Source organism: Xenopus laevis, chromosome 7L (genome assembly GCF_017654675.1).
Source record: "Xenopus laevis strain J_2021 chromosome 7L, Xenopus_laevis_v10.1, whole genome shotgun sequence".
In the NCBI taxonomy this organism is placed as follows: Eukaryota; Metazoa; Chordata; class Amphibia; order Anura; family Pipidae; genus Xenopus; species Xenopus laevis.
Window position 1 is genome coordinate 106,806,689 of NC_054383.1, and position 25,912 is coordinate 106,832,600.

The 25,912-nt window shown below is 38.2% G+C and overlaps 1 protein-coding gene across 3 annotated transcripts in view; it reads right to left on the reverse strand.

Moving 5' to 3' along the window:
• LOC108696629 (histone-lysine N-methyltransferase PRDM16) overlaps positions 1 to 25,912 on the reverse strand; it is a 439,218-nt gene that overhangs the window by 209,744 nt on the left and 203,562 nt on the right. For all 3 annotated transcript variants that reach the window (XM_018226160.2, XM_041569449.1, XM_041569450.1), the window contains exon 3: positions 16,323 to 16,373. In XM_018226160.2, the coding sequence (XP_018081649.2) occupies positions 16,323 to 16,373 (51 nt within the window). The remainder of the gene's footprint in view (positions 1 to 16,322; positions 16,374 to 25,912) is intronic.

Genomic DNA, 25,912 nt, shown 5'->3' on the forward strand with positions numbered 1-25,912 from the left:
AGAAATTCGTCCATCACTATTACTAAGCTAAATGCCATGTATAAAGCACAGAGGAACTGTGTATCTATACATATGGACTGCATGCACATGTGGAAAGCTGGTTTATTCACAGGGTTTCCATGCATTGATGAATTTCACCCCTGATTCTTTCAAGCCATAGTTGGATTCATCTTAAAATAAACCCTCTAGGTTAATTAGTGTTAGTTATTCCTCGTCAAGCCAAACAGTTCACTTTTTTTGTAAATACATCCCAAATATCATTGCTGTTCTATGTAGTCGCTGGCGTTTAGTAATGTGTTTCTGCATTTTCCCACACATCTTTGTGACTCCAGAATTGCTCTACAAACCAGAACTCTAATTAGCCAAATTATCTAACAAGCCAATTCATCAACTAAGCTCTAGCCATTCCCATAAGTATATGTACACATGGGTGTTCTGTCCTGAGTTTGAACTGGAGTATGGTGAGGTTAAACAACATAGCAAAGGCAGGTGAGTACATACTGTATACTAGGTGCATGTTAGCTGTTACTACCAGGTGTACTCAGCTCTGATGCCTATTGAGTATTTCAACAGATGAACCAGGTTCATGACATATTCTCACCACCTAGTCCAGCTGCTCCTAACTCGTTTACACAGGTATGGGATTCATTAACTGGAAACCTGTTATCTAGAAAGCTCAGAATTACAGTTGGTCTCCCAAATTGGTCTCCCAAATTGATTTTCTTTTTTTCTGTAATAATACAACAGTACCTTGTACTTGATCCCAATTAAGATATAATAAATCCTTATTGAAGGCAAAACCTTTGGGTTTACTTAATGTTTAAAATGATTTTGAGTAGGCTTAATTTATGGAGATCCAAATTACGGAAAGATCTCTTATCCGGAAAACCCCAGGTCCCGAGCATTCTGCATAACAGGTCCTATACCTGTATTTGTATTCATATGCATTAATACTTATTTTATTTTCTAAGATCTTGATATTTCATTTTGTTCACTGTGTTTATTTCTCATGGAAGGTCCCATGTCATATAGTCCTTATGCAAAAGATAGTAGGGAAGTAGGGAGACAAGAGAAACGCAGTGGGACAAGGCAGTGGAAGAAAAACATTGCCCCAGAGGCAATCATTCCCAAATTGGTGATGTTTTGTCTGCTTTCATGATTTAAGGTTTGTCACAAGATGTCAGGGAGGGTAGAAGGCCAAGGACTTTCTGATGACTGAGGGGTTTCTTTCACATGACCTTCCTGCCGTTGATTTTGGTCTGCCTTCAGCTTTGACAGGGCCCGGCTGGCAGCAGATTCACATGGATCTCCAGGGCATTCTGGCATGTTGAAAATAACTGGAGGCTGCAATACCTTTTAATCATCTCCATGATAAACTCCATAAGTGATTAGTCATTCAGACAGATCTGATTCTATAACTCTTTATTTAACTCAGTCAGCACAAGCGGAGGCTTTTACATAATGCTGTTGTCTAAAGGGGAATCTCCTACTGGAAGGAGGAGGGTTAAGCGACATTTTAAAAAAAATGGCACTGCCAAAAATAGCCAAGGGGCTGGGGATATTAAAAAAAACTCAGATACAAAACTGTAGTAAAATTGCTCCTAAGAATTTTTCCCTTGATCACAATCTTGGTGTGTGTATATATATATATATATATATATATATATATATATTTGCACAAAATAAAAGAATATTAGAACATTTCATGACCATAAAAAGGCAGGAGGCCACATACTGTATTTGGTGAGTCATGTGACAAGTCATATCACCAAGCAGCATAAGTAACGAAATATTATACAAGTTATTTGGGACTTTTGTGTATCTGTGTCATAATAAATAACAAAAGTCAAGGCAGAAGTCGCCCCGCTGGCAGATATGTGGATGATGCTGAGTTGTAGTTCAGCACAGCTAATTTTACACGAGGCTTAAAATAGAAAGTTACACTGATGAGGTAAAGATGGACATGCATTTAAAGATCAACTTTTTTGGGGAGATTGGCCCCAGGGTTGGAGCATTTTGCGGACCAATTAGGACCCATAAGGCAATGCAGTCCTCACCTGGTTTGGTTATATATTGATCAGACGGGCCCAAGTGTCTCACACATGGGCTGATAAGTTGTCGATAAGTTGTCTAGAGAGGCCAAACTGAAAACTTTTATTGGCCCACATATGACTAGTTTAAGTCTAAAAATTACAGTCTGCAGCTCTCTAACATCTTGCTGAGCTTCAAGTCCCATCAACCCCTCTAGAGATGCCAGTCTGGATCCAAAGGTATTTGAGTGCTTTTTGGCTAAGCCCGCCAAACAATTATAACCCATGTGACCCCCCTTCAAGGCACTGATTGGTTACTGTTTCTGCCATTAATCATAGGAATTCAATATTCAGCTAAATCCAAATAAAAATTGGATCTGGTGCATCCCTAGCACAAAGGTAAAATGTGTCCTGTAAAAATATTCTGACTTTGACAGATGTATAATGTATATAGAAAAAAACATGATATAACATGAGGGAAAGTGTTGGTATACGACAATACCTTAAATAAGAGTCTTTTTAATAAATCACAATTGTTAGGGCTCTGCCAGGAGAACGTTTGTTACATTCAAAAGTGAGTGAACAGAATAGGCTTAAAACAAACTTTATTGGGTAAAATAGAAACCATCAGCGTTTCTCAATAAAGAGAAAAACCAGCAACTTGTAATAATGGGAACTTAAGCAATGTTCTGCCGATTAGCACCTTTCCAGGCACATTCCAGTCTCTTCGCCTTCATTTGAGCAAATTCAAGGATGCAAACTTCTCAGTAGTACTTAGTTTCCATGGCAGCCTAAGCTGACCTCAACATTATTGTTCTCAAGAGGGAACTGACTTTACTATATGTTCATTCAGTGAATTAATGGACTGCTGGTTCTTTTATGAGGGAGCCTTCCAACAATGGAAATAGACTCGTTGTAAAAATGACTTTTTAGCTAACTACCCAACCCTCCCCCCTCCTCTCATTACCTCCTTTGTGGCAGACATATTGGAACAAGGCAGTTCTTTTCAGAAAGAATATTTTAGAAATCAGGGCTGTCTCTGTCTGTGCCACTCAGACATGAATCGGCCATATTTGGACACATTTCCATAATCTCCTCCCAAGCAGTTTTAATGCAAGTTTAGATCACTTTTAGAATTAAATTTAATTTCCTTTCTTTATCAACAATGTAATAGGCATGTTAAAGGGCTTATGTCCTCCCCTTAAATGAATGTTAAATATACTTGCAGATAATATTGTGTAACTGTTGTTCATATGTGTGTGAGATGCCAGACTGCCTTGATTTATGTATGTTTAAATGATTCATAAATTATTTGAACAATGGCACTCCTTGTGGCAATAAAGTGGTGGTATTGCTGCTTTTATTTCGAAGGAAAATTTCTATGGGGCAAATTCACTAACCTGCGGAGTTTCGCTAGTGCAGCCTTCGCCAGGCGAATTTTCAACAGCGCTCCGCAAGTTTACTAAAATGTGAAGTTGCGCACATCGAAGCAAAAGGTAGCGAAGTTGCGCTAGCGCTAATTTGTCAAGCAAAGCGAAGTTACGCTAGCGATGCCTAATTTGCATACGGCGCCAAGTTAAAGTACAATGGACATATATGTAGCAGCAAATACATTACACTACACAAGCCTGGGAAAGCTTCATAAAATAAAATAGAGTTGTTATTTTGCCCTATACATGTGCCCACTGTATAGTTTAGGTGCCATATTTTAGGAAATGTAGGGGGGAAGGAGGGTGACCCCAAAAAAAATTACAATCTTTTTCAGCCTATCACCCTTAAAAAAGGTAGATGCCAGCGTTTTTTGGGAAAAATTTCAACTTTTTTTGAAGCAATCCCTATCTACTCTATTGCACTTCGCCTGGTCTGAGATGGCGAAGGTAAGTCTGGTGCAAGAAGAAGTAGCGTAGTTACATCGTCCCTACATCGCCATAGTGCAACTTCGTCTGCCATAAGGGAGCAAAGTAGCGCTAGAGTAGGTCCACTTCGCTAGCAAATTTATGTCAGCGCCTGTTAGTAAATCGGCGAAGTAATGAAATGACGTCACACAAATTTGTGCTAGCGTTAGCCGCTTCGCAATTTAGTAAATTTGCATACTGATTAGCAACCCCCCACTCATTGGTATATGAAGAGGTTATTTTAACTTAAAATACATTCTTTTGTAATAATATGGTCAAACCCCATAAAAAAGAAAGGTAACAAAGAACTGGCCTTGGGAACAGCGTACACCGGTGATCAGAGAACATTAAAAACATATAAGAAGGTTGATTGTCTCCTGTTAAAACTGCCCATAGTGTAGAACGGGTAGATTTATTAAAATTCATCTTTTTACATGATTTAAGAAAACTGAGGCAAAAATTTGCCGTGAAAAAATTGGCTGTGACAAAAAAGTCGCCATTGAAAAAATGTCGCAGAGACAAAAAAATTCGTATAAGAAGATATGTTCATTAATGCATTTGGAAAGAGAAAAATTGTCACGCACAATTACAATTAGGTTATTACTTGGGCTACCCCCCCCCCTATATGGGAGAGTACTCTGCTCTCCAAAAAACAATAAATAAAAAACAAATAGAGAGAAATAAAGGACAATACTCAAGCTATCCCTAAAATACAATGGATTGTGTATTAGTTAACATTTTGTATTAGTTCACATTATCCCCACTTGATCAAATCGACCCATAAAGTTTTTTTTACTTAAAATGTCACTACATCTATACAACATGTAAAGAGCACAGGCCAATTACTTCATGTTATGCGCATGTTATTGCACACAATGCTACAAACGCTTGGATGGCAAAATTACACCCATCTTTTTATTTCAGTCAAAGCAGGATTGACGTTTGGCCGCTGTCAGGTTTTTGAGTTGGTCAGTGACCTCTCACACATGTTTTTGGGCAGATTTCCTGTTCGGACAGATTGATGGCTCCTCATGGGATTTCATTATGGTCCGTGGAAACTGCCTCCCAACAAACATACACAGATTAATGGTGTGGTAATTTGGCCAAATTCAGGATAATAGTCTGACCATTATTGCAAGTCCTACCATTTATTATAGGCTGGTTATCTCTTCTCACACCTTTCATCCAATAACATGTCTTCGCTGTTTACAACATATTTATTTCAGTTGCTATGGCTCTTAATTTAAGTACCTTAAAGCATATTACATTTTCACCAAAAAAAAAAAAATGTTTAATACATAATGACATGGCAGTGCCATTAACTGATATAAGGAATTCCGATTTCATCCTTTGCATTGTAAAAATAAAACAATTTGCAGTCAAGGCATGAGGCAAGTTAATACACACAAGTTAAGACACAAGCAAGCCCTTCTTAGAGAACCATTTTTGTACAAATAAAGTTAGTAAATACACATGTTTATTAATATGAATAGAACCCCTCTTGGCCTCAGGCTGTGTGGCCTAATAATTGCTCTACAAAAGACAGTTAACAGTTGCCTGCGCTTCTCTAACTACCTTCCTGGCTCCTTATTGAAGTCTGGGCTTTGGCTGATCCAGGTCATAATTCATCAGTCCTGCAACTCCCATAGGAAGACCTCTCCACATCCCTTGTTACCAGAGGCCATTTGCGAGAAAGTCCAGATTAATAGGAAACTGTGCTTTTTACCGGGTGAGACAAACCTCCGCTTATCATACACAAATGATCATTTTACAAATTATCATAATTATCAATCAATCACATGGCTGTAAACATTGCGGCGCGGAGGTATCAGATGGCTGCTTGGACTTTAAGTATTACATATCTCATTTTAAATGACAAGAGATTAATAGCTTCAGTAATGCATATCTGTGTGCCACAAAGCACTATTATCTTTCCTGAGAGCAGATTTCATGTACAATATTAAAATGACATTTTTTTTTTTTAAAACTATTCGAGAATGGCCAAACTGGACTGGACTGCTGTCTTTATTTTGTATTAATTACTATATTCGGACCTGTCCAATGTTAAAACCAACAGTAATTACACTGAAGTATTTTTAAAAGATCGCATTGAGCCTTCCCGAAAAGGAAGGGGGATGTTTGAGCTCATATTCATTTTGCTATTTATTTAATGACAGCTTGGTATAAACCTTTTCCTAAGCTTGAGCTCCGCACTAAGGCTGAATAAATATATAGAAAGAGGACGTTACTCTGTAAACTGTGATAAGAAGTCCTTCCGTTGTTGTTTATTTTCATTGTAGCTACAAATAAGTAAAGGTTTGCTTTAGGAGTATAGAATGTCTAAAGGAGGTCAAGAAATCCTTCCAGATGAGAGGATTTAAGCCAACCAATTCCATCTATTGTTGCTGAAAGATAATGCTGCCTTGTGATATGTTAAAAAATAATTGTACGGCTTTTGCCAAACGTCTATCCTATTGGATTTTGATAAGAAGGCTATTGAGCTTTAATAATGTCTCCTATCCATTTTCAGCCAGCCCTTAACATGTCTTTTTATTTGTCCCTAAAGCCTCTTCAGCATTGCCTTTTCATTACAAGTCTCTCAGCTGGCTCTCAAGAGAGACCGGGCCGACAAGAGTGATAGATAGATAGATAACTCTATAGATTATCTCCCACAGATGTTTTCTCTCCAGTAGCCCCTGGGCTATTCCTTCTAAGTAAACAGAGACTAAATAGAGAGTCTACTGAAGAGAAAATCCTCTAAGGACCAATGTCACCAGAGCTAGAAAAATAACACTTTTAAAGAGGATGGAAGACCTCCAGAAGGAAAACATTTATAGAAACCGGCTTTAAAGAGAAAAAGTCAGAGAAACAAATTACTATCAAAATGTTCAGAGACTAAAATGGTTCATTGTTAAGTAACGGCGTGTTGGCTTCTTAATTCAGTACCACGAAAGCAAATATTTGCCTCCGTTTGTATGTGTTTTCCTTACACTGTTTTTTTTGGGGGGGGGGTTAAAAATTTTAAGATCTCAGCGAAGAGGGATGAATGTGCTTATTTAGGCTCTTTAATTATGTTTAACATTGCATAACATTTAATTGATTATATTGTTGTCATGTACATCGTGTCCATGTTTGGGACAAATGCAACTGCCAGAATATAGTCAATAACCAAAGGTTTCTGGGAGCTGAATTTCAGGGGCAGATGGTGATGATTGCCATTTATAAATGACTCCTTGGAGGAACTGTTGTGCCTATGGCACTCTTTGATGTTCACCCATCCCACCCAACTATGCCTCATCAGAAGGATTTATTTGCTGTCAGGGAGACTTAAGCCTTCAAGGAAAGAAAGCATATGAAGTGACCTTTATTTATAGTATCTAGTAAAGCTTCAACATTTTTTTGGGGGGTTCCAATCAGCAATGGGGATTAACATTAAATGTAATTCTTTTTTTTGTAGCAGAGTATGTCTCTGTCTCTCTGATATATTTATCAGACTATACTGATATATGTATATCATTGCATCGCATTCGCTGCGAAATATATTGGTGCTATAGAAATACATGTTAATACTAATAATAATAATCATTGAATCTTCAACATCAAGAACCAGTCTAGCTAAGGCTACTGCGTAACATTCACACATTCCAAAGGAATTATTTTACTGTCGATATGCATTTAGCTTTTATTTACTACTGCATGCAATGAACTTCAGTCAACAATGAAGAGGATGCTGCTTCGATATGCTTTTATAGGAAATGGCATTGCCATATTGAAAAACTTAGGTTTTCCTGACAATACTCGCCTAAGGCCTAATTATCAAAATTCGAATTTGTGAGGTTTTAGAGTTTTTTTCTACTTTAAAAAACTCAAATGTTTGCTCATTTATTAAAAAATCCAAATGTATAAAACTCGATTGGATATAATCATGGATCAAACGCGAATATTTCAAATTTGTCATGTTTATAGGCAAAAATAACCTTGAATCTGTGAGTTTAGCAGCTCAAAAAAACTTGAAAATTTCTAATTAAAAAATGGCTTGAGTGTTGCCTAGGACTACTCTCATGGAAACTCACCAGCTTTTAGAAGTTTTTCATGCTAAAAAATATAAAACATTTGAGTTTTTAAAAATGTAACTTGAATTTGTAATTTTTGAAAAAAAAATTGAATTGTGGCAAAAATTCCAATTCGAACTTTAAAAAAATCACCCTCTTAGATTGTGAGCTCTATAGGACAGGGACCTACTTCCACTTGTCTCTTTAATTTTCTACTAATATATATTTGGGTTTTTTTGTATTGACCCCTGTCTGTTCCACTGTACAGTGCTACATGCACAGGTAGCAACATGTAAATGCAAATATACATACATAATAGAGCCCATGCATATACTGAAAATATGGCCAATATAGATGCAGTTTTCCTTCAATCAAAGTGTGCCATAGTCCTTAAGGAATCTAATAAAAAGGTACCATAAGAAATAGAAGCCAATCAGTTGAAAGCTTTCAAGTAGGTGACCAGTAGTGATAAGCGAATAAATTCACCTGGCATGAATTTGCGGCGAATTTCCGTGTTCCGCCGCCGGCTTATAAATTAGCAAATCTCCCGGGAAAATTCTGCGGGAAAATTCGCCAGCGGCAATTTCTGATTACCGATGCAAGCAGCAATTATGCGAATTGTTGCCACAGTTTCGCAAATGAATTCACTTGTGGCGAAACACGGAAAATCATCGCAAATTAGTGTCTGGCGAAATTTATTCGCCCATCACTAATAGTGGTTTATTTTTAATTGTGTTTTTAAATTATTTGCCTCTTTTACTCTTCTGCTTTTTTTTATTTGTTTATTGTTATTGTTCATTTGTACTACTTTTCTTCCTATTTAATCCCTCTCCTATTCATATTCCAGTCTCTTATTCAAACCACTGCTTGGTTGCTAGGGTAAATAAGACCCTAGCAACAGATAGCTGCTGAAAAATGCTCAAAAGATGCTGAACATAAATCAAAATAACTTAAAAACCACAAAAAAAAAAAAAAATGAAGAGCAAATGCAAATTATCTCAGCATATCAATGTATACATCATACACAGGTGCCCTTTTATTAAACCTCAGTTTTTTCTGGTCAAGGTTTTTAGGGGGGGAAACTCAAATTTTTCATGGAAAAAAAACCTAGAATTTTTAAAGATTTATCATCCCCCGAAGCTGCTAAAAATCAGAATTCGAAAATACGCCATCTGAAACCTTTTAAGGTCATGTAGAAGTCAATGGCAGATGTCCCTGAAGTTGTATCTTGACATCGTGATCTGTGCTGGATAATCCAAAAAAGTTGGGGTCTTCGTCTGATAATCCGAAGAAGTTTTTGTATAGAAAATTCAATAAAATCACGTTTTCGGAGCCTCAATCGTATGATACGAATGACATTCAAATTTGTCCCTCCGTTTTGTTGCTTAGATTTTTTTCAAGAAAAATTACCGATAAATGAATTCAATTTGGGAAGGGAGTTTTGTTCTCATAAAAAACTAGATCCATTTGAGTTTTAGTAAATAAGCCCTAAAAGTGAATTTAAATATGAACAACCCCTTGAGTACTCTATTACACTGGAAATTTTAGCTGCTCTTGGTGAATTTCAATACCTGTGAAATGGTGTCATATACGATTATATAGTTCAGGCTCTGTATACGCCTGAACCACATTCTCATTTTAGTGCTTAAGACTAATAAATGGACATAAATGGACAACAAAATCATAGGGGCCGATTCATCAAGAGTCGAATATCGAGGGTTAATTAACCCTCGATATTCGACTGGGAACTAAAATCGTTCGACTTCGAATATCGAAGTCGAACGATTTTGCGCAAATCCTGCGATCGATCGATCGAAGGATTTTTCGTCCGATCGACCGATTAAATCCTTCGAATCGAACGATTCGAAGGATTTTAATCCAACGATCGAAGGAAAATCCTTCGATCAAAAAATCACAGGCAAGCCTATGGGGACCTTCCCCATAGGCTAACATTGACTTCGGTAGGTTTTATCTACCGAAGTAGGTGGTCGAAGTATTTTATAAAGAGACAGTACTTCGATTATCGAATGGTCGAATAGTCGAACGATTTTTACTTAGAATCGTTCGAATCGTTCGAATTCGATCGAATTTAACCAATTCGATGGTCGAAGTACCCAAAAAATACTTCGAAATTCAAAGTTTTTTTAATTCGAATCCTTCACTCGAGCTTCATGAATCGGCCCCATAGTGTTCGGAGAAGCATAGTTCTGTGCCTAAAAGCAACCCTCATATTCACTGTCTATGGGAAAATAAATATAGTATAAAGACAAATGTTTTATTTCTTTTGATATTAAATGCAGTATTATTGAACCCTCCAGCTTGCTGTCAGTGTAAGCCCTCTGTTATACAGGATGACTCAGCTGCTGTTTATAAAGAAAGCACATACAAGCCACAAGGCCGCATCGTAATCCAAGAAAAGTAAGGTAATCGTTATAGATTCAAAATTACCACCAACATGGAAAATATGACTTAGCCTTTCCATTGGCTGGTGCTCTAATGGTTACAGCTACAGAAACATTTATCCTACTGCAACCAGTTGGGCAATTTCTAACAACCCAAATCTACTTGTGAACAGAACCACAGACTTTCCCTATTGTCATTTACTGACACTGTGTAACTCTCCCCCTGTGCAGCAACACATAGCAACCAATCAGTAGTTAGTTGTGATCAGTTAGAACAATGGAGTACTACAGTGCTGCTCTTCTGTGATAAATGGAGTGCTGTATTCATGAGGTTCCATTTGGAGAGCAGACACCTGTGGCAATTCAGAAAAGTGGAGGACAGGGTGAAAAGTATGAAAATTATGGCGGTTTGCTTCAATTTTTTGCACTTTACACCCCTCCCCTGCACTTACTAAATGTGTGTGATACTGTAGGCAAGTCGGTAGCACATCTCACCCTTAAAGGAGTTGTTCATCTTTGAGTTAACTTTTAGTATGACGTAGAGAGTGATATTCTGAGACAATTTGCAATTGGTTTTCATTTTTTAATATTTTATGTTTTTTGAGTTATTTAGCTTTTTATTCAGCAGCTCTCCTGTTTGCAATCGCAGCAACTGGGTTGCTATGGTCCAAATTACCCTAGCAACCATGCATTTAATAAGAGACTGCAATATAAATAAGGAGACTGCCTGTATAGAAATATGAGTAATACAAAGTAGCAATATCAAAACATTTGTAACCTTAAAGAGCATTTGTTTTTATATGGGGTCAGTGACTCCCATTTGAAAGCTGGAAAGCAGAAGAAGAAGGCAAATTATTCAAAAACAAAATGAAGGTCATAGAATGACTTAGAATAGGCCATTATATAATATACTGTATTAACCACCCCTTTTAACCCAACAAGTAGTTGCATAGGGGGATAGTACTACAACTACATTCAAGAGGCACCATATGTCAAGGCCGGAACTAGGGGTAGATGGCATAGGCTGGAATGGAAGCAGCGAACAAAAAGCACCAATGGTGAAAGAAGATTGGAGCAGTACAGGGTTGCAAGTGATTGGCTGAGGCAGGGGTTTGCAATGAACCTGTGGAGGGGGTAAGGGATGGCATGGGTCCAACCCAATTTTGGACAAGCTCTGTCATAGGTTATAGAAGGTGTCCCAAGAAAAAGATCTGCAGCTGTCCTCCCACTGACATCCACTGGAGAAATGTAATCATAGCTTCTATTATCCCCTATTATGAATAATGTTTTCTTTACTTGCACTAAGAAATTCTGGCAACCAAAAAATTCAGAAACAAACTGTAACCAAAAGTACTATTCTTTCCAAAGTTCACCGATGCAGAGCATAAAACCCTCTGACTGTCACGTAGCTCTTTAAAAACTGAATTGTAGTCATCATTATGGGTTGTTCCTGAGTCTCACATAGTACATACAAAATAAATATTATATAAGAAAGGCAGTATCCCTTAAATAAATCTAGGACTTACGGAGAGAAGCTCACACTTAGGGGATTATTTACTAAAATCCGAATTTATCTCGTCCCAAAAGCTCGACCAAATTCCCATGCTCGATTTTGCCTTATTTATGGGTGTAACTACAGAGGAAGCAGACCCTGCGGCTGCAAGGGGCCAGGAGGTAAAAGGGGCCCCATGTGGCCCTAATTGATGAGAAATTTCAACATATATTGGAAAAACAGGACAACCTCTGGATATGTTGGGGGCCCTAAAATGTATTTGCTGTGGGGCCCAGTAACATCTAGTTACACCACTGCCTAATTTATTAATAAATGAACTCGATAAAATTGGATCGGTAAAAAAACACAAAAAAATTGAGCAAAAACACGAACCGTACAATTTTTTTGGGCTTTTCTTATGAAAAGCTCCATTTCTTTACCCTGAGCAGTGCAGACCATGATAACTTCAATTTGTAATAGGTGCTTCTCCCATTGACCCACAGGACCTCTACACGTCCGAGATGGTGGATTTTCGATTCTGGCTTTTTGCACCCTCGGGTTAAATACATTTTTTTTTCCACGAAAAGTTTTTGGCCCAAAAAGCTCAATCATAAAAATACTAGGTAAATAATTCCCTTAAAGATTGTAAAAGCAAATGAGAAGACATGACTATATCTCCTAAAATGCACTTGCATTGAAAGATTCTTTCCAGCCATCCGAAATTTCAGGGTGTGTTGAAACAGCGACTTTGTTTGCTAATTCCAGCAGTAACTGTTGCAAAACATTCTAGAAGCACAGAGTAAGCTGGATTTTTCTAAAGCATTTGATTCATACCTCTTATTTCCAGCTCGTGGGCAAAATATTTTTGTAGATGACATAGTGCGTATTGGGGATATCAGGCATCTTTTCTGCTTTTTCTTTTTAATCAGCTGAATTTGTGAAAGGTATACTAAACAGTAAACATATTTATATCCTATGTATAGTCTAATTCTTTAAAATAACAAAAAATGCCACAAGTCAACATATAAAGTATACCAAAATTAGCTAGGAAAAATAAATTAAAGGTATGTGACTTGTTATCCAGAATGCTCCTGGTTTTCCAGATAAGGGTTCTTTCCATTATTTAGATCACAATACCTTAAATAAAAGTCTTAAGACTAAAAACATAAATTAAACTAGGGATGCACCGAATCCACTATCCTTCGAGAAAGATTCGGCCGAATATCGAACCGAATCCGAACCCTAAGTTGCATATGCAAATTAGGGATGGGAAGAGGAAATTTTTTTACTTCCTTGTTTTGTGGCAAAAAGTCATGCAATTTCCCTCCCCGCCCCTAATTTGCATATGCAAATTAGGATTCGGTTCGGCCAGGCAGAAGGATTTGGCCGAATCCGAATCCTGCTGAAAAAGGCAGAATCCTGGCCGAATCCCGAACCGAATCCTGGATTCGGTGCATCCCTAATTTAAACATTACATAGACTTATTCTGCCTCCAATAAGGATCTATTATATCTTAGTTGGGATCAAGTACAAAGTTGTATAATTGGATTAAAATGGAGTCTATGCAAAATATCTTTCCCATAATTTGGACCTTTCTGCATATCATGTTTCTGAATAACGGATCTCATACCTGTCTATTGTTTTAAAGTCGAGACACTAGATAAATAAATTAGTTTACAATTTGGGGTCCCTGTGGTGCTATAGTTGCCACTTTGTCTGAAAATAACTGACATTGCTAAACAATTTGGTCTCTATGTGGCAGGTGGAACCTGATGGAGCAAACGTAATAAAACTACCAAGGGATTTGTGCAAAATACCCCTAATCTTATTTTTTATTTTGTTTAATTATTGTAAGACCTCTGTTGATTATAAGTTTCTGTAATACTGAACGATAATGACTTCTCCATGGGTTAAACATGCTTCCCAGTCCCATGTTCCATTTAAGGAACTGTACATTCCTTGAAACGCACCCATCCAACTGCATTAACCATATTTTGGCTTGTGAAATTGGCAACTTTCAGGTTAAAAGAAATAAGCTCTTAAATTTCCACACCGGGCTGGGTAGGCTGTGCCTAAAGAATTGGGCACAATTCTGTGCCTGATGGCATATGAACACCAACGATTATTAATGCAGTAATGTTTCAATTGCACATTTTCATGCATTAGCCAAAATGGACTTCAATGTGTTTGGCAAATTTTTTGCTGTGGATACAGGTGATACGGGTCAGATTTGCCCATCACTAATTGGCATGCATGATCTTTGTATCCATACCAGTTTTAACAAAGCTGAAATATATTAAGGGTCGATTACGATCACAAGGTTAGTGTGCAAAAGCACAATTTTGGATGCAAATCAATCTTGTTATCATATAAGCAATGCAGAGTTGCATCCACCACAGTTGTGCCCAATGTGTGAAAAATAACACAATTTTGCTTGTGTTTTGATGCAAATATGGTGCGAGTTGCGGATAAAATGTTTGTAGTGGGAATGACAGCAGTTTCCAAGATTGATGTTTAATATGTGATTCTTTGCTTTGGCTGAAGGAAACCTAACTGCCAAATTCAAGGTGGGAGCAGTAGTTCCAGGGTTTCCCAGTGTCAATAGGTGCATTCCACTTCATTTAATAAAGGGGGAGGGATGGACACACTCATGAGCAAAACTATACGGAAGTGCAAAGAGTGTGTTTGATTTTACAGCCTTACATTATCTTATTCTGTAGATTACTCTCTTACTAAAGATAAATGTTCTCCGTTATAAATAGGTGTTAGCCCAGCTTTAGGCTGGAGAAAAAAAATTGCTCTGTACCCACATTCATACCACTTTATTGGTTAATATATATAAAATGAAATGTGATAACTACATGAAAATCCGCTTCCAAAAAAAACTTCCATCCCCTGCCTGTGACTGTCCTTGTACATTCGAGGATAAATGATCAAACACTTTCTTCCAGTCAAGTAGCTTCATTGCAGCTATTCTTTCCTAACCATTAAGTGTAGAACTTGAACTATTTACCTTACTGGGGGCAACCTTCTTAACCTTGCCTATTAAAACTGCTGCCCATCCCTTCGATGAACTCATTACCTCTCAATGTCACAGTATCATTAAACAGTTCAAGATTCAGCAGGAAAGCAAATCAATAGACTGCTCGTCCATTGCCTGGAGAAAACTTTCCTGGCTCTGGTATCCCTTTAAATCTTGCGACAGTAGGAGACAAGAGGCGCTTGATTCAGCCCTTGAATACTAACACATGCAGCCACCCATAGGGCTTCAGCAAATGCCGATGACACAGCACTTTTGCTTCAAGAACAGACATTAAAATTCCAATATATGTCATAAGAGATAAGTATGTTTTTAGGTCAAGTGATATATTAATTATGTTGGGAATTGGAATGTGAGAAATCCCGAGATGAGGTTCATACCAACGGTCCTGCTCTGCCACCTTGGCAGAATGTCTCTGAAAAAGATCCCACTGTGTCACATGCAACAAAGTGAGAGTTATGGAAGGAAATAAGGTAAAAAGTTCACTCCCATAGACGTTCGGTCCTTTTACAAGGTCAGCCGATGGTCACAATGCCGTTACAGAAGAACCTTATTCTAGTCGTACAGGTTTATTCTCTGCTCTGGACAAAGTTCAACTCCAATACCAACCACGCAGAGAGAGACAGAAAGAGAGATCGCCATTAATATCCCAAACTTTTTCATTCCCATTTATCTCAGCCTCTTTAATGATCTGCGAAAAGGGGATTCTCGCAAAAATACATTTGGGAGAGACTTTATGCAAAAAAAAAATTCCAAGGCTTCATCCAAAAAAAAAAAAAAACTGGTAGACTTGGGTTGAAACGGTTTACATTATTGTTCAATCAGAAATAAACAATGTTGTGCACAAGTCGGGAGACATGAATCTGGTCTCATCTAATGAGCAATGATTTACCGTTGCCTCAGAAATGTATTTGAATATGTTGAAGTCTCGCTTCACTCACACTCATCGTTTGCCAAGTGAAGTCATCTTTAAAATATTTACATTCATACAATTTGCAGCCTGAGAAGTCTCTGGCATACGCTCACTTAGGGATGGACAGTTCAAAGCTTAGAGGACCATACTGGGATACATTTCCGTCAATAATTAACCTTGTGATCAACAGGACGTTGCCTAATTCATCTGAAGAGATCTCCATAAGGTTATCACTCACCTATACAAAGGAGTCGGCTAAATTGCTCATTTTGTGTTACATTTCACATATACACACACACTATGCAATGTTGCGCCTCCTGTTGTGTTTCCATATTTAAAAGTATACTCACAAATATTTGGAATGATGTAAGAACAATATATAGGTTGGCAAATTATTCATTTCATGTAGCCATACTCTTCAAGTCATTTCATTCTAGTAGCTGTGCATATTATTTTCAAAAAATAAACTGGGCCTGCAGTCGAACATTGTTTTCCTACCTTACTAAGGCAGCCATCTTGTGATGTCACATCTGATTCAGGAAGGATCTGCTGAAGAAAACAAAACCAAGACCACAATCAGTTAAAAGATACATATAATGGGGCAGATTTACAAAGCTCGAGTGAAGGATTCGAATGAAAAAAACTTCGAATTTCGAAGTGTTTTTTTGGCTACTTCGACCATCGAATGGGCTAGTTCGACCTTCGACTACGACTTTGACTACGAATCGAACGATGCGAACTAAAAATCGTTCGACTATTCGACCATTCGATAATCGAAGTACTGTCTCTTTAAGAAAAACTTCGACCCCCTAGTTCGGCAGCTAAAAGCTACCGAACTCAATGTTAGCCTATGGGGAAGGTCCCCATAGGCTTGCCTGTGTTTTTTTGATCGAAGGATATTCCTTCGATCGTTGGATTAAAATCCTTCGAATCGTTCGATTCGAAGGATTTAATCGTTCGATCGAACGAATAATCCTTCGATCGTACGATCGTACGATTAGCGCTAAATAGTTTGACTTCGATATTCGAAGTCGAATGATTTTAGTTCCTAGTCGAATATCGAGGGTTAATTAACCCTCAATATTCGACCCTTAGTAAATCTGCCCCTTAGTGCTTTATTTATCATAGGTCGAATTTTAGAGTTATTAGAGGTTTTTAAACCTCGATTGAAATCACAACTCGAATGGTTTCTAATTTAAGAAAAATCTCGAATGGAAAAAACCTGATTCAGTGAGCTCGGGGTTATCAACCGGAAAACTCGAATTGATCGAGGTTTGGGTGGAAAAACCTTGAATCACTCGAATTGATATTTCCTTAACACAATGGGGTATATTTATCAAAGAGTGAAGTTAATAGTGAATTTCCGCCACTAGAGTGAAATTCAGCCACTTACCATTCATTTCTATGGGGTTTTTAAAGGCGTATTTATCAAAGGGTGAAATTTCACTTTCACCCATTGATAAATACGCCTTTCAAAATCCCATAGAAATGAATGGAGAGCTGCGGAATTTCACTCTAGTGGCGGAACTTCACTCTTTGATAAATTTACCCCAGAGGCTTCTTGGGTTTTCCCACTATACTGCAGGTATGGGGTTGGTTATTTAGAAAGCTCTGAATTACAAGAAAGGTCATTTCCCATACACTCCATTTTAGCCAAATAATTTTAGCCAAAAAATGGTTTCACTTTTCTCTGTAATAATGCCTTGTACTTGATCCAAACTAAGATATAATTAATTCTTATTGGAAGCAAAACCAGCCTATTGGGTTTATTTCATGTTTACATGATTTTTTAGTAGACTTTAAATACAAAAATCCAAATTAAAGAAACATCCATTATCTGGTAAACCCCTGCTCCCAAGCATTCTGGTTAACAGGCCCTGTATTTAGTTAGGACCCCCCTTGACTTGTATGACAGCTTTATGATAACATGCTCATATAGGGTTGCCACCTTTTTGTAGCCCACAATCTGGGCAGGGGGTGGAACCATGATATCAGAGGGGTGGGCCAATGATGTTGCAGGTGGAGTGAGAGACATCATGGGGATGGCGCTATGATATGGCGATCGGCTATTGGATGATCATCATGTCAATCAAGGGAAATCCTTCAAATATGGAAAACTGGGCTGTCTGGGTCAAATCCGGACAGGTGGCAACCCCAGGGGCGCTCGGCCAATGAGGCAGCCTTAGGCGCTCGCCTCAGGCGGCAGCGCCAGATACATTTAAGAGCCGAATTTCCGGTGTGAATTTCCTAGTGCTCTCCGCACTAGTGTTCCTGCGTCGGATGCCTCCTCTGCAGATGGGTAAGCAGGCGAGGGGGGCGGCATTTTGAAGAGCCGCCTCAGGCGGCTTCTTCACTGGAATCGCCGCTGGGCAACACTATGGTCATAACAGCCACCTTTTAATAAATTCTGGATAGCCAATACCTCAGTCAGCTTTGGTCTCCTAGTGTCCAGATCCACAAATTGGAAACATTTCTATAAGGGAATTCTAACGAAATAAGGAATGGAACAAGGAAAGGAATGTTCAGGACGGATAGCCTTGTTCAGTCAGACTAAACTAAATAAGATACATTCAATGCTTAATAATATTCCCATTAGGCAAGCAAAATAAAGTGCATCTTAAAAAGTACAAGCAATGATCTATATTAACCCTTTGCTGTCCATTTAAGTAGATCTAGTTTTATCATATAATTTCATACATCGCATGTGATAAATATGTGTAGCACCAGCCAGATTATTTCTTGAAGTTTTTGTGTCTGGGTCTGAAACGCAAGAATGTGTTACTTAGACACGCACAGGAAGCCAAGTGCACTTCCAAACAACTTAGGAGAGGAGCAGACGATATGACAGTCCTACCATTCGATTCCTATAGAAAAACAGTTTACAAGCGAGCATTTTTTCCATGCGGTGGAAGCTGAATTTGATTACATTAGCGAGACAGATCACAACTGCTCCATTTAAATGGTAATGTTATCCTTTTTTGCTTTACCCCTCTAGATAAACTGTCAGGGAAAAAAAGAACTGTGATATAATGTGGTTTGATGTGCACTTAATGTGGCATCGCATTTTTTTTTAGGACACAAGTGAAAAAAAATAAACTTTGCCGCTTTCTCCTTATTTGTAATTCCCAAAGAAAGCTTTTACACTGTTTATATAATGTTAACGCACATTTCTAAACACTTTCCAGCGTATACATTATTTGTGCTCCTCGTGTGTTTTAAGTTACTATCCGTCAAATGTATAAAAATAAATTCTAAAAAAAACTGAAATGTGTAACTATTGTATACACAGCCCCCTCCCCTGGTTAGGTTTAGTTTTATGGCACAGGTCATGGTTTTATAATCATTAATTGTAATAGCACCCAAAATAGTGCACATTGCTTTCATCTGGTTTTTAAGAAATCCCAACTAAAAACAATGACAGAGGTTTGGTTTAGTCTTGCTTTATTTAGCTGTCTCTTTGTAAAAACCCGGTAAGGCACATTAGAGTTATGATTGCTGCTACTCATTTCATGCCATAAAGTTAATGATGCAAGAAATCCATCAGTAAATTAGCTTCTGGTATAAAACACGTAATTAGAAATCAAGGCATTTAAACAGACTTCAGTGTCGGACTGGGGTACCTGGAGCCCACAAATACATAAGCACACTCATTGCCGAACCCACTGGTTGTCGCTGCTGCCCACCCTGCACTATATACATGTACAAGCAGGATCATCTAAACAAATTATGGGGCCGAAAGCAAAAACTTTTTACCCAACTGCTCCAAGCATAGCACAATGCTAAAAATTAAAGGTCATTCTCACTTTGTCACTCCCTTTAGCCATAATCACCAGATCACTGTAGAAATGGATAGATTGAGCTCATTACCTAAACTACACTTGTACAAATATTATAATCTTCTCTTCTTTCCCAGTGCCCCCATGGTGCTTGTCTCTCTGCCTAGCTAAAACTCCTGTAAAACAATCAAAGATGGCCGTGTGTTCCACAATGGAATGCACTGCTACCTTTCCTTTTTATGCCTCATCTTTTAAATAAGGAAGACCTTTTCCAGGGCTCATCTATGAGCTCCAAGAGACAGCAGGTGGGGCCCACCACCCTTTTTTCCAGTATGCCTTTTGGCCAGTCATAGACTCAGCTAATGGAAATTATCAAATAAGCTTTAAATTTATAAAGATCCGAAGGCCATTTTGTGAGTCACAAATTAACATGTCAGTTAGGCCTATGGCATTGCCGCTCAAGAGACAGCTCCAGCTGATTTGTTCCCCTCAGTTGGCAAGGGAGTACCTTTGCTGAACCTGGTGTTACAACTAGAGCGTATCCGGAAAAGATATCCATAGGTGCGTGAGACTGAAGTGTGATAACATGTTATTTACTAAAAAAAAATGGTTAGCAAAAAAGAAAAAAAAATCTATTGTGTATCATTTTCGGGCCAGTAATGACACTAACGTCATTGTTAACAGGTGTGTAAACATTGTGATATAGAAGAAATAGTTATTTTTTACCTCAGTCCTTCTTTGTATTGCTATAATCTTTTAATCGCCAGATAAATCCTAGTCACTAGCATCTCAAAGATAAAGGAGCAAACACTGCTTTCGGCAGCCAAGATGGATGATCCTGCCTCCACCTTCAGCAAATATTAATCCTGCAGTTGAATGGAATCTACCTTATACACATACTGGCCAGTCAGTGTGATACAGAATTCAACTGCTAGCATGTCTTATGATTTCTACTGTGCCATATACCTTTCCCATATACTTTTCCCATATTCCTTTCTCATATAACTTTCACATATATTCACATTCAGTAATTGGGTTTTAACAGAATAGGAGTCACTGTATAAACACATACCTAAAGTGATTGAGAGATTGCTATGCTTACTTATCTATATAAATATATATGCTGACACCAACATTCACCAATGCTACAAAAACAAGCTTTAAGTTACTAATACAAACCTTTATTTTTGAAAATTATTTCTAAAAGGTCAAACGAAACAAAATTAAATTCAAATCAGGGATGCACCGAATCCCATATTGGATTTGGGATTCAGCAACAGTCCAAGCCTTTTATAGCAGGATTCGAATTTGGCTGAATCCAAGAGCCTAGAGGAACCGAATCAGAACCCTTTATAACAGTAAACATTTCCTATGCATGCATGTGACTTTTTCTAGCTGTTCACCAGGAATTTCCAGTGCAGAGGAAAGGGATTCAGTTCGATTTTCTGCCAAATTTATTCGCAAGGATTCAGGGGTTCTGCCCAAACCCCCCAAGTACAGGATTCAGTGCATCCCTAATTCAAAAGTACCAGTCTGCTCAGCAACCACCAACATTTTTAATTCAAAGAATTCTAGTATAACTGCATGAAATATGCTACAGTAATTAATCCAAGTAGATAGTTATATTGATGCCTTAATAATCATATGAATAATGGCCATTCAAAAAATCTAATATCAATAATGTTTATTATCCATCTATCATCTATCTACTATCTATCTATCTATCTATCTACTATCTATCTATCTATCTATCTATCTATCTATCTATCTATCTATCTATCTATCTATCTATCTATCTACTATCTATCTATCTATCTATCTATCTATCTATCTATCTATCTATCTATCTATTATCTATCTATCTATCTATCTATCTATCTATCTATCTATCTATCTATGTCTATCTATCTATCTATCTATCTATCTATCATCTATCTATCTATCTATCTATCTATCTATCTATCTATCTATCTATCTATCTATTATCTATCTATCTATCTATCTATCTATCTATCTATCTATTATCTATCTATCTATCTATCTATCTATCTATCTAATTGTCTATCTTCAGTAACTATTATCTATGATATAAAAGCAGTAGTAGCAATTTCTATTCCAAGCCAATAACATTACCTGAGTGGGAGGTGGATGACCTTGCGTCTTGTCCGACAGAAAACACACATAATTAGAACACAGAGTTGCAGATACAACACTTGTCATGCAAAGCGCCTATTTAGGTTACAGTAATACTATAGCAAGCTGAGCATTTTCACTCTACAAGGGTGCCTTGAGTCTTGAGTTTCCCATTTATCTGAAAGAATAGTAACTCCCTTGGTAGGCCTTCAGTTGACCTCTCTTTCCACATCTAACTGATGCTGAACAAGTTGTAGCCTTTAAAAAAAGAATAGAACTTGCTCTCTCGCTCTCATTCAGTAGCTGTAGCTCAGAATCCGTCCTGGACGCTAGCAGAGGTTCCCGCTATTGTTAGAAACAACAGGGTCCCTGCCCTCAAGAGTTTAAATACTTATTTGGCCCCCTTAATCAATGAAATGTCAAAATAGTAGATTATTTAATTTTTGTGTCTATTACATATATTGGCAATAACCTACTAGTCTTTGAAATATAAGGGAACAGAAGCTTTTCTGACTTGCTATATGGTTACAAATGAAAAGACTGTTCCACTCGCCAACTATATAACACCCACACAGCCCACATGGTGAGAAACACACTCAACTGCTACACTTGTGTTCATTAGAGAAGGATTAAAAGGAAAATGCAATAATGAGTCTGCTAAGGGTTAATATAGACAATAAAAAGAAGGTGAGGTCCAAATGGAGGGGTAATGTGTGCCAGCCGGTTGCTACTATTGTATCTAGAATGTATATACATTCCAAAGAGTAATTTATTTTGTGTTTCATGACTAGATTGAATTCACGGAACAATCTACTGCACAACATTCTGCTTTTGTTGTATCCTGTAGCTATAGACTATTGTTCTAGGTCTTCCAGAACACGATTTGCATATTGTGGGGCCATACTGGTATTATAGAAACAATTTATATTTCAAAATGCCTTAGACTAGATTAATTGCTTTGTACAGGTTGTTGTACATTATGTTTTGGGCTTCTATACCCGCCCAAGGTAACCACTACCTCTTAGTAGTAAAGATCCGTGCCTCCAAAGATGTCCCTGTATCTCTCCTTCTTCTTTTCTGCTGATGCTCTGTGCTGCTGTCAATTTCTGAGCTTAGGAACCAACGCCCAATATATTGAATATATATCATATAAACGTCACACTAATATAAGCCTGGGTGTTAAATAAGTATTGGTACATGGCAGCTTAGAAACCAGTGCACATAGCATCAGAATTTAATAATCAGCCCTGTAGCTTATCTGCTTATATGAGAGACAAACCTTATTGCTGCTTGATGATTTACAACAATCGCTAAGCTAAGTTTCTAATAGGGATGCACCAAAACCAATTTTTTTGGATTCGGCCGAACCCCCGAATCCTTTGTGAAAGATTCGGGCGAATACCGAACCGAATCCGAACCCTAATTTGCACATGCAAATTAGGGGTGGGAAGAGGAAAAATGTTTTACTTCCTTGTTTTCTAACAAAAAGTCACGCAATTTCCCTCTCCGCCCCTAATTTGACATGCAAATCAGAATTCGGATTCGGTTAGTCCAGGCAGAAGGATTCGGCCGAATCCCGAACCGAATCCTGGATTCAGTGCATCCCTAGTTTATAAACAGTTGCTCAGAGCCCACTGAGCATGTGCATGTTGCAGACACTCCTAACAAGATCTAAGGGGCAAATTTACTTACATTTGAAGTTACGCCAGTGCTGGCTTCGCCGCACTTAGCTGCACTTAGCCGCACTTAGCCACACTTCGCCAGATGAATTTTTGCCAGGGTGCCGCTAGTACACTAAAATCCGAAGTTGCGCTCAGGGAGGCGAAGTTGCTCTATCGTTAATTCGTCAAGTAAAGAGAAGTTACGCTAACGATGACTAATTTTCATACGGCGCCAAGTTAAAGTACAATGGACGTATATGTAGCAGCAAATACATTACACTACACAAGTCTGGGAAAGCTTCATAAGATAAAATAGAGTTGTTATATTGCCGTATACATGTGCCCACTGTATAGTTAAGGTGCCATATGTCAGGAAATGTAGGGGGGAAGGAGGGTACCCCCAAAAAAAATTATGATCTTTTTCAGCCTATCACGCTTAAAAAAGGAAAAGACGCCAGCGTTTTTTGGGACTTAGAAAAAATTTAAATTTTTTTTTTAAGCAATCCCTATCTACTCTATTGCACTTCGCCTGGTCTGAGGTGGCGAAGGCAAGTCTGGCGCAAGAGGTAACGTTCAGTAAAATGCGCAAGTTAGTGAATTAGCTTAGTTCCGTCCCTATGCCATAGTGCAACTTCGCCTGGCATAAGGGTGCGAAGCAGCGCTAGAGTAGGTCCACTTCACTAGCGAATTTACGCCAGCGCCTGTTAGTAAATCGGCGAAGTAATGAAATGACATCATGCTGGTAAATTTTTGCTAGCGTTAGCCGCTTCGCACTTTAGTAAATGTGCCCCTCTGATGGGAAACTTCTGTGTTAAATTTGAAAGCCTGGATCATTACTGCTATAGAGATGCTGAACCTTTAGGCTGGTTCAATAAGTTCAATATATAAACTACGGCATTTTGAGGATTTAGTTCTCCTTTAAGATATATGCATGTGTGTGTTTGTTATGATGGAATATCTGCTTCTGTGCCTTAAACCTTGCAGCACTAGTCTGACCTCTGGACTGGTAAAAGTTCAGCTTTTCATTGAATACCATACATTCTAGGAAGTTGGGTTTCACTGTAACACTCTTACACAGAAAGATGAAAGCTGCTGAACTAAAATAAATCACGCTCGCAGAAATGATTCTGAAAAGGAGACCTTCCACTTGTATTTCATTGTTATTTTGTCTCCCTCCTATTCTAATCCTCCGACTGGATGTGCAAACATAACGCGGCATGATGCAGTTATCTGTTTCCACCTCACTGTGTACAGTTGCACTTTTCACCTGCAGCTTCTGACACTCATTATGGTGTCATGATTAATGACAAGGTTTCTTCCAGCGTTGGTTTCTTATTCATGCGAGTTCATATAGATACATGTCAAAGCCTTCAATCTGTTTTGCTTGTTCTGTTCGACGTTTCCCATCAGAGCTCTGCAGTTGTTTGATGTACGGTGAACTTATTGCCGAGGGTATGAATCCGATTCAATAACGTCAAAATAAACGGCAACACGTGTGCAGGGCTTAGTTTTGTCTGATCTGCGTAGTCACGGTGCAAAAGTTCACAACCTGATGCAAAAGCTAAGCATCCGCTCCCCGGAAACCCCCTCATCATTGTACTCAACAATGAAAGGAAAACCTTGGGGTAAAAGCTTTCAAACGTGATTTGCCTGTACCCCAATTTGCTGTAAAAAGAGCATAAATGGATCCACTGCAAACTAGGGTAGGCTAAATCTGAAACTGGGGGATATAGTCAACAGTTTTATATTTCATATTATTGATCCCCTTAATATATTAAAAATGCAGAACAATGCGAGGCATGGTGGCAACATCAGTCTTTTTGTTCTAGCCCATTACTTGCCTTCAAATTGACAACAGTTTTTGGTGGGGGTAATAAAGATATCCAAGCTAGAATTCAACTGACCGGATGCTTTAGATTAGGCAGCAAGATGAACCCTAGGGACATTATTCTCAGATTTAACATAGTAACATAGTAATTTAGGTTGAAAAAAGACACACGTCCATCAAGTTCAGCCTTTTAACTTTTTTTAACCTGCCTAACTACCAGTTGATCCAGAGGAAGGCAAAAAAAAAATAAATCTGAAGCTTCTCCAATTTGCCTCAGAGGGGGGGGAATTCCTTCCTGACTCCAAAATGGCAATCGGACTAGTCCCTGGATCAACTTGTACTATGAGCTATCTTCCATAACCCTGTATTCTCTCACTTGCTAAAAAGCCATCCAACCCCTTCTTAAAGCCATCTAATGTATCTGCCAGGCGAGTTTTTTTAATAGTTTCCTAGTTGAAAGGACTGTAAGTTCTACAGGCAAGATCTTGTGCTGCTGAAAAGTAACATATGCATACTTCCAGAGCCATGTTTTCTATATAGGTACCCAAGGGCACATTCGAAGGACAGCAGCTTTAGGGCGCCTATACATAAAGGAAAAAAACCCACACAAATATATGTACCCAAGCCTACCGCCATACACATCTACACTGGAGTTGAGGTGGACAGGGAGACAGTTCCGGGGCTGCAACA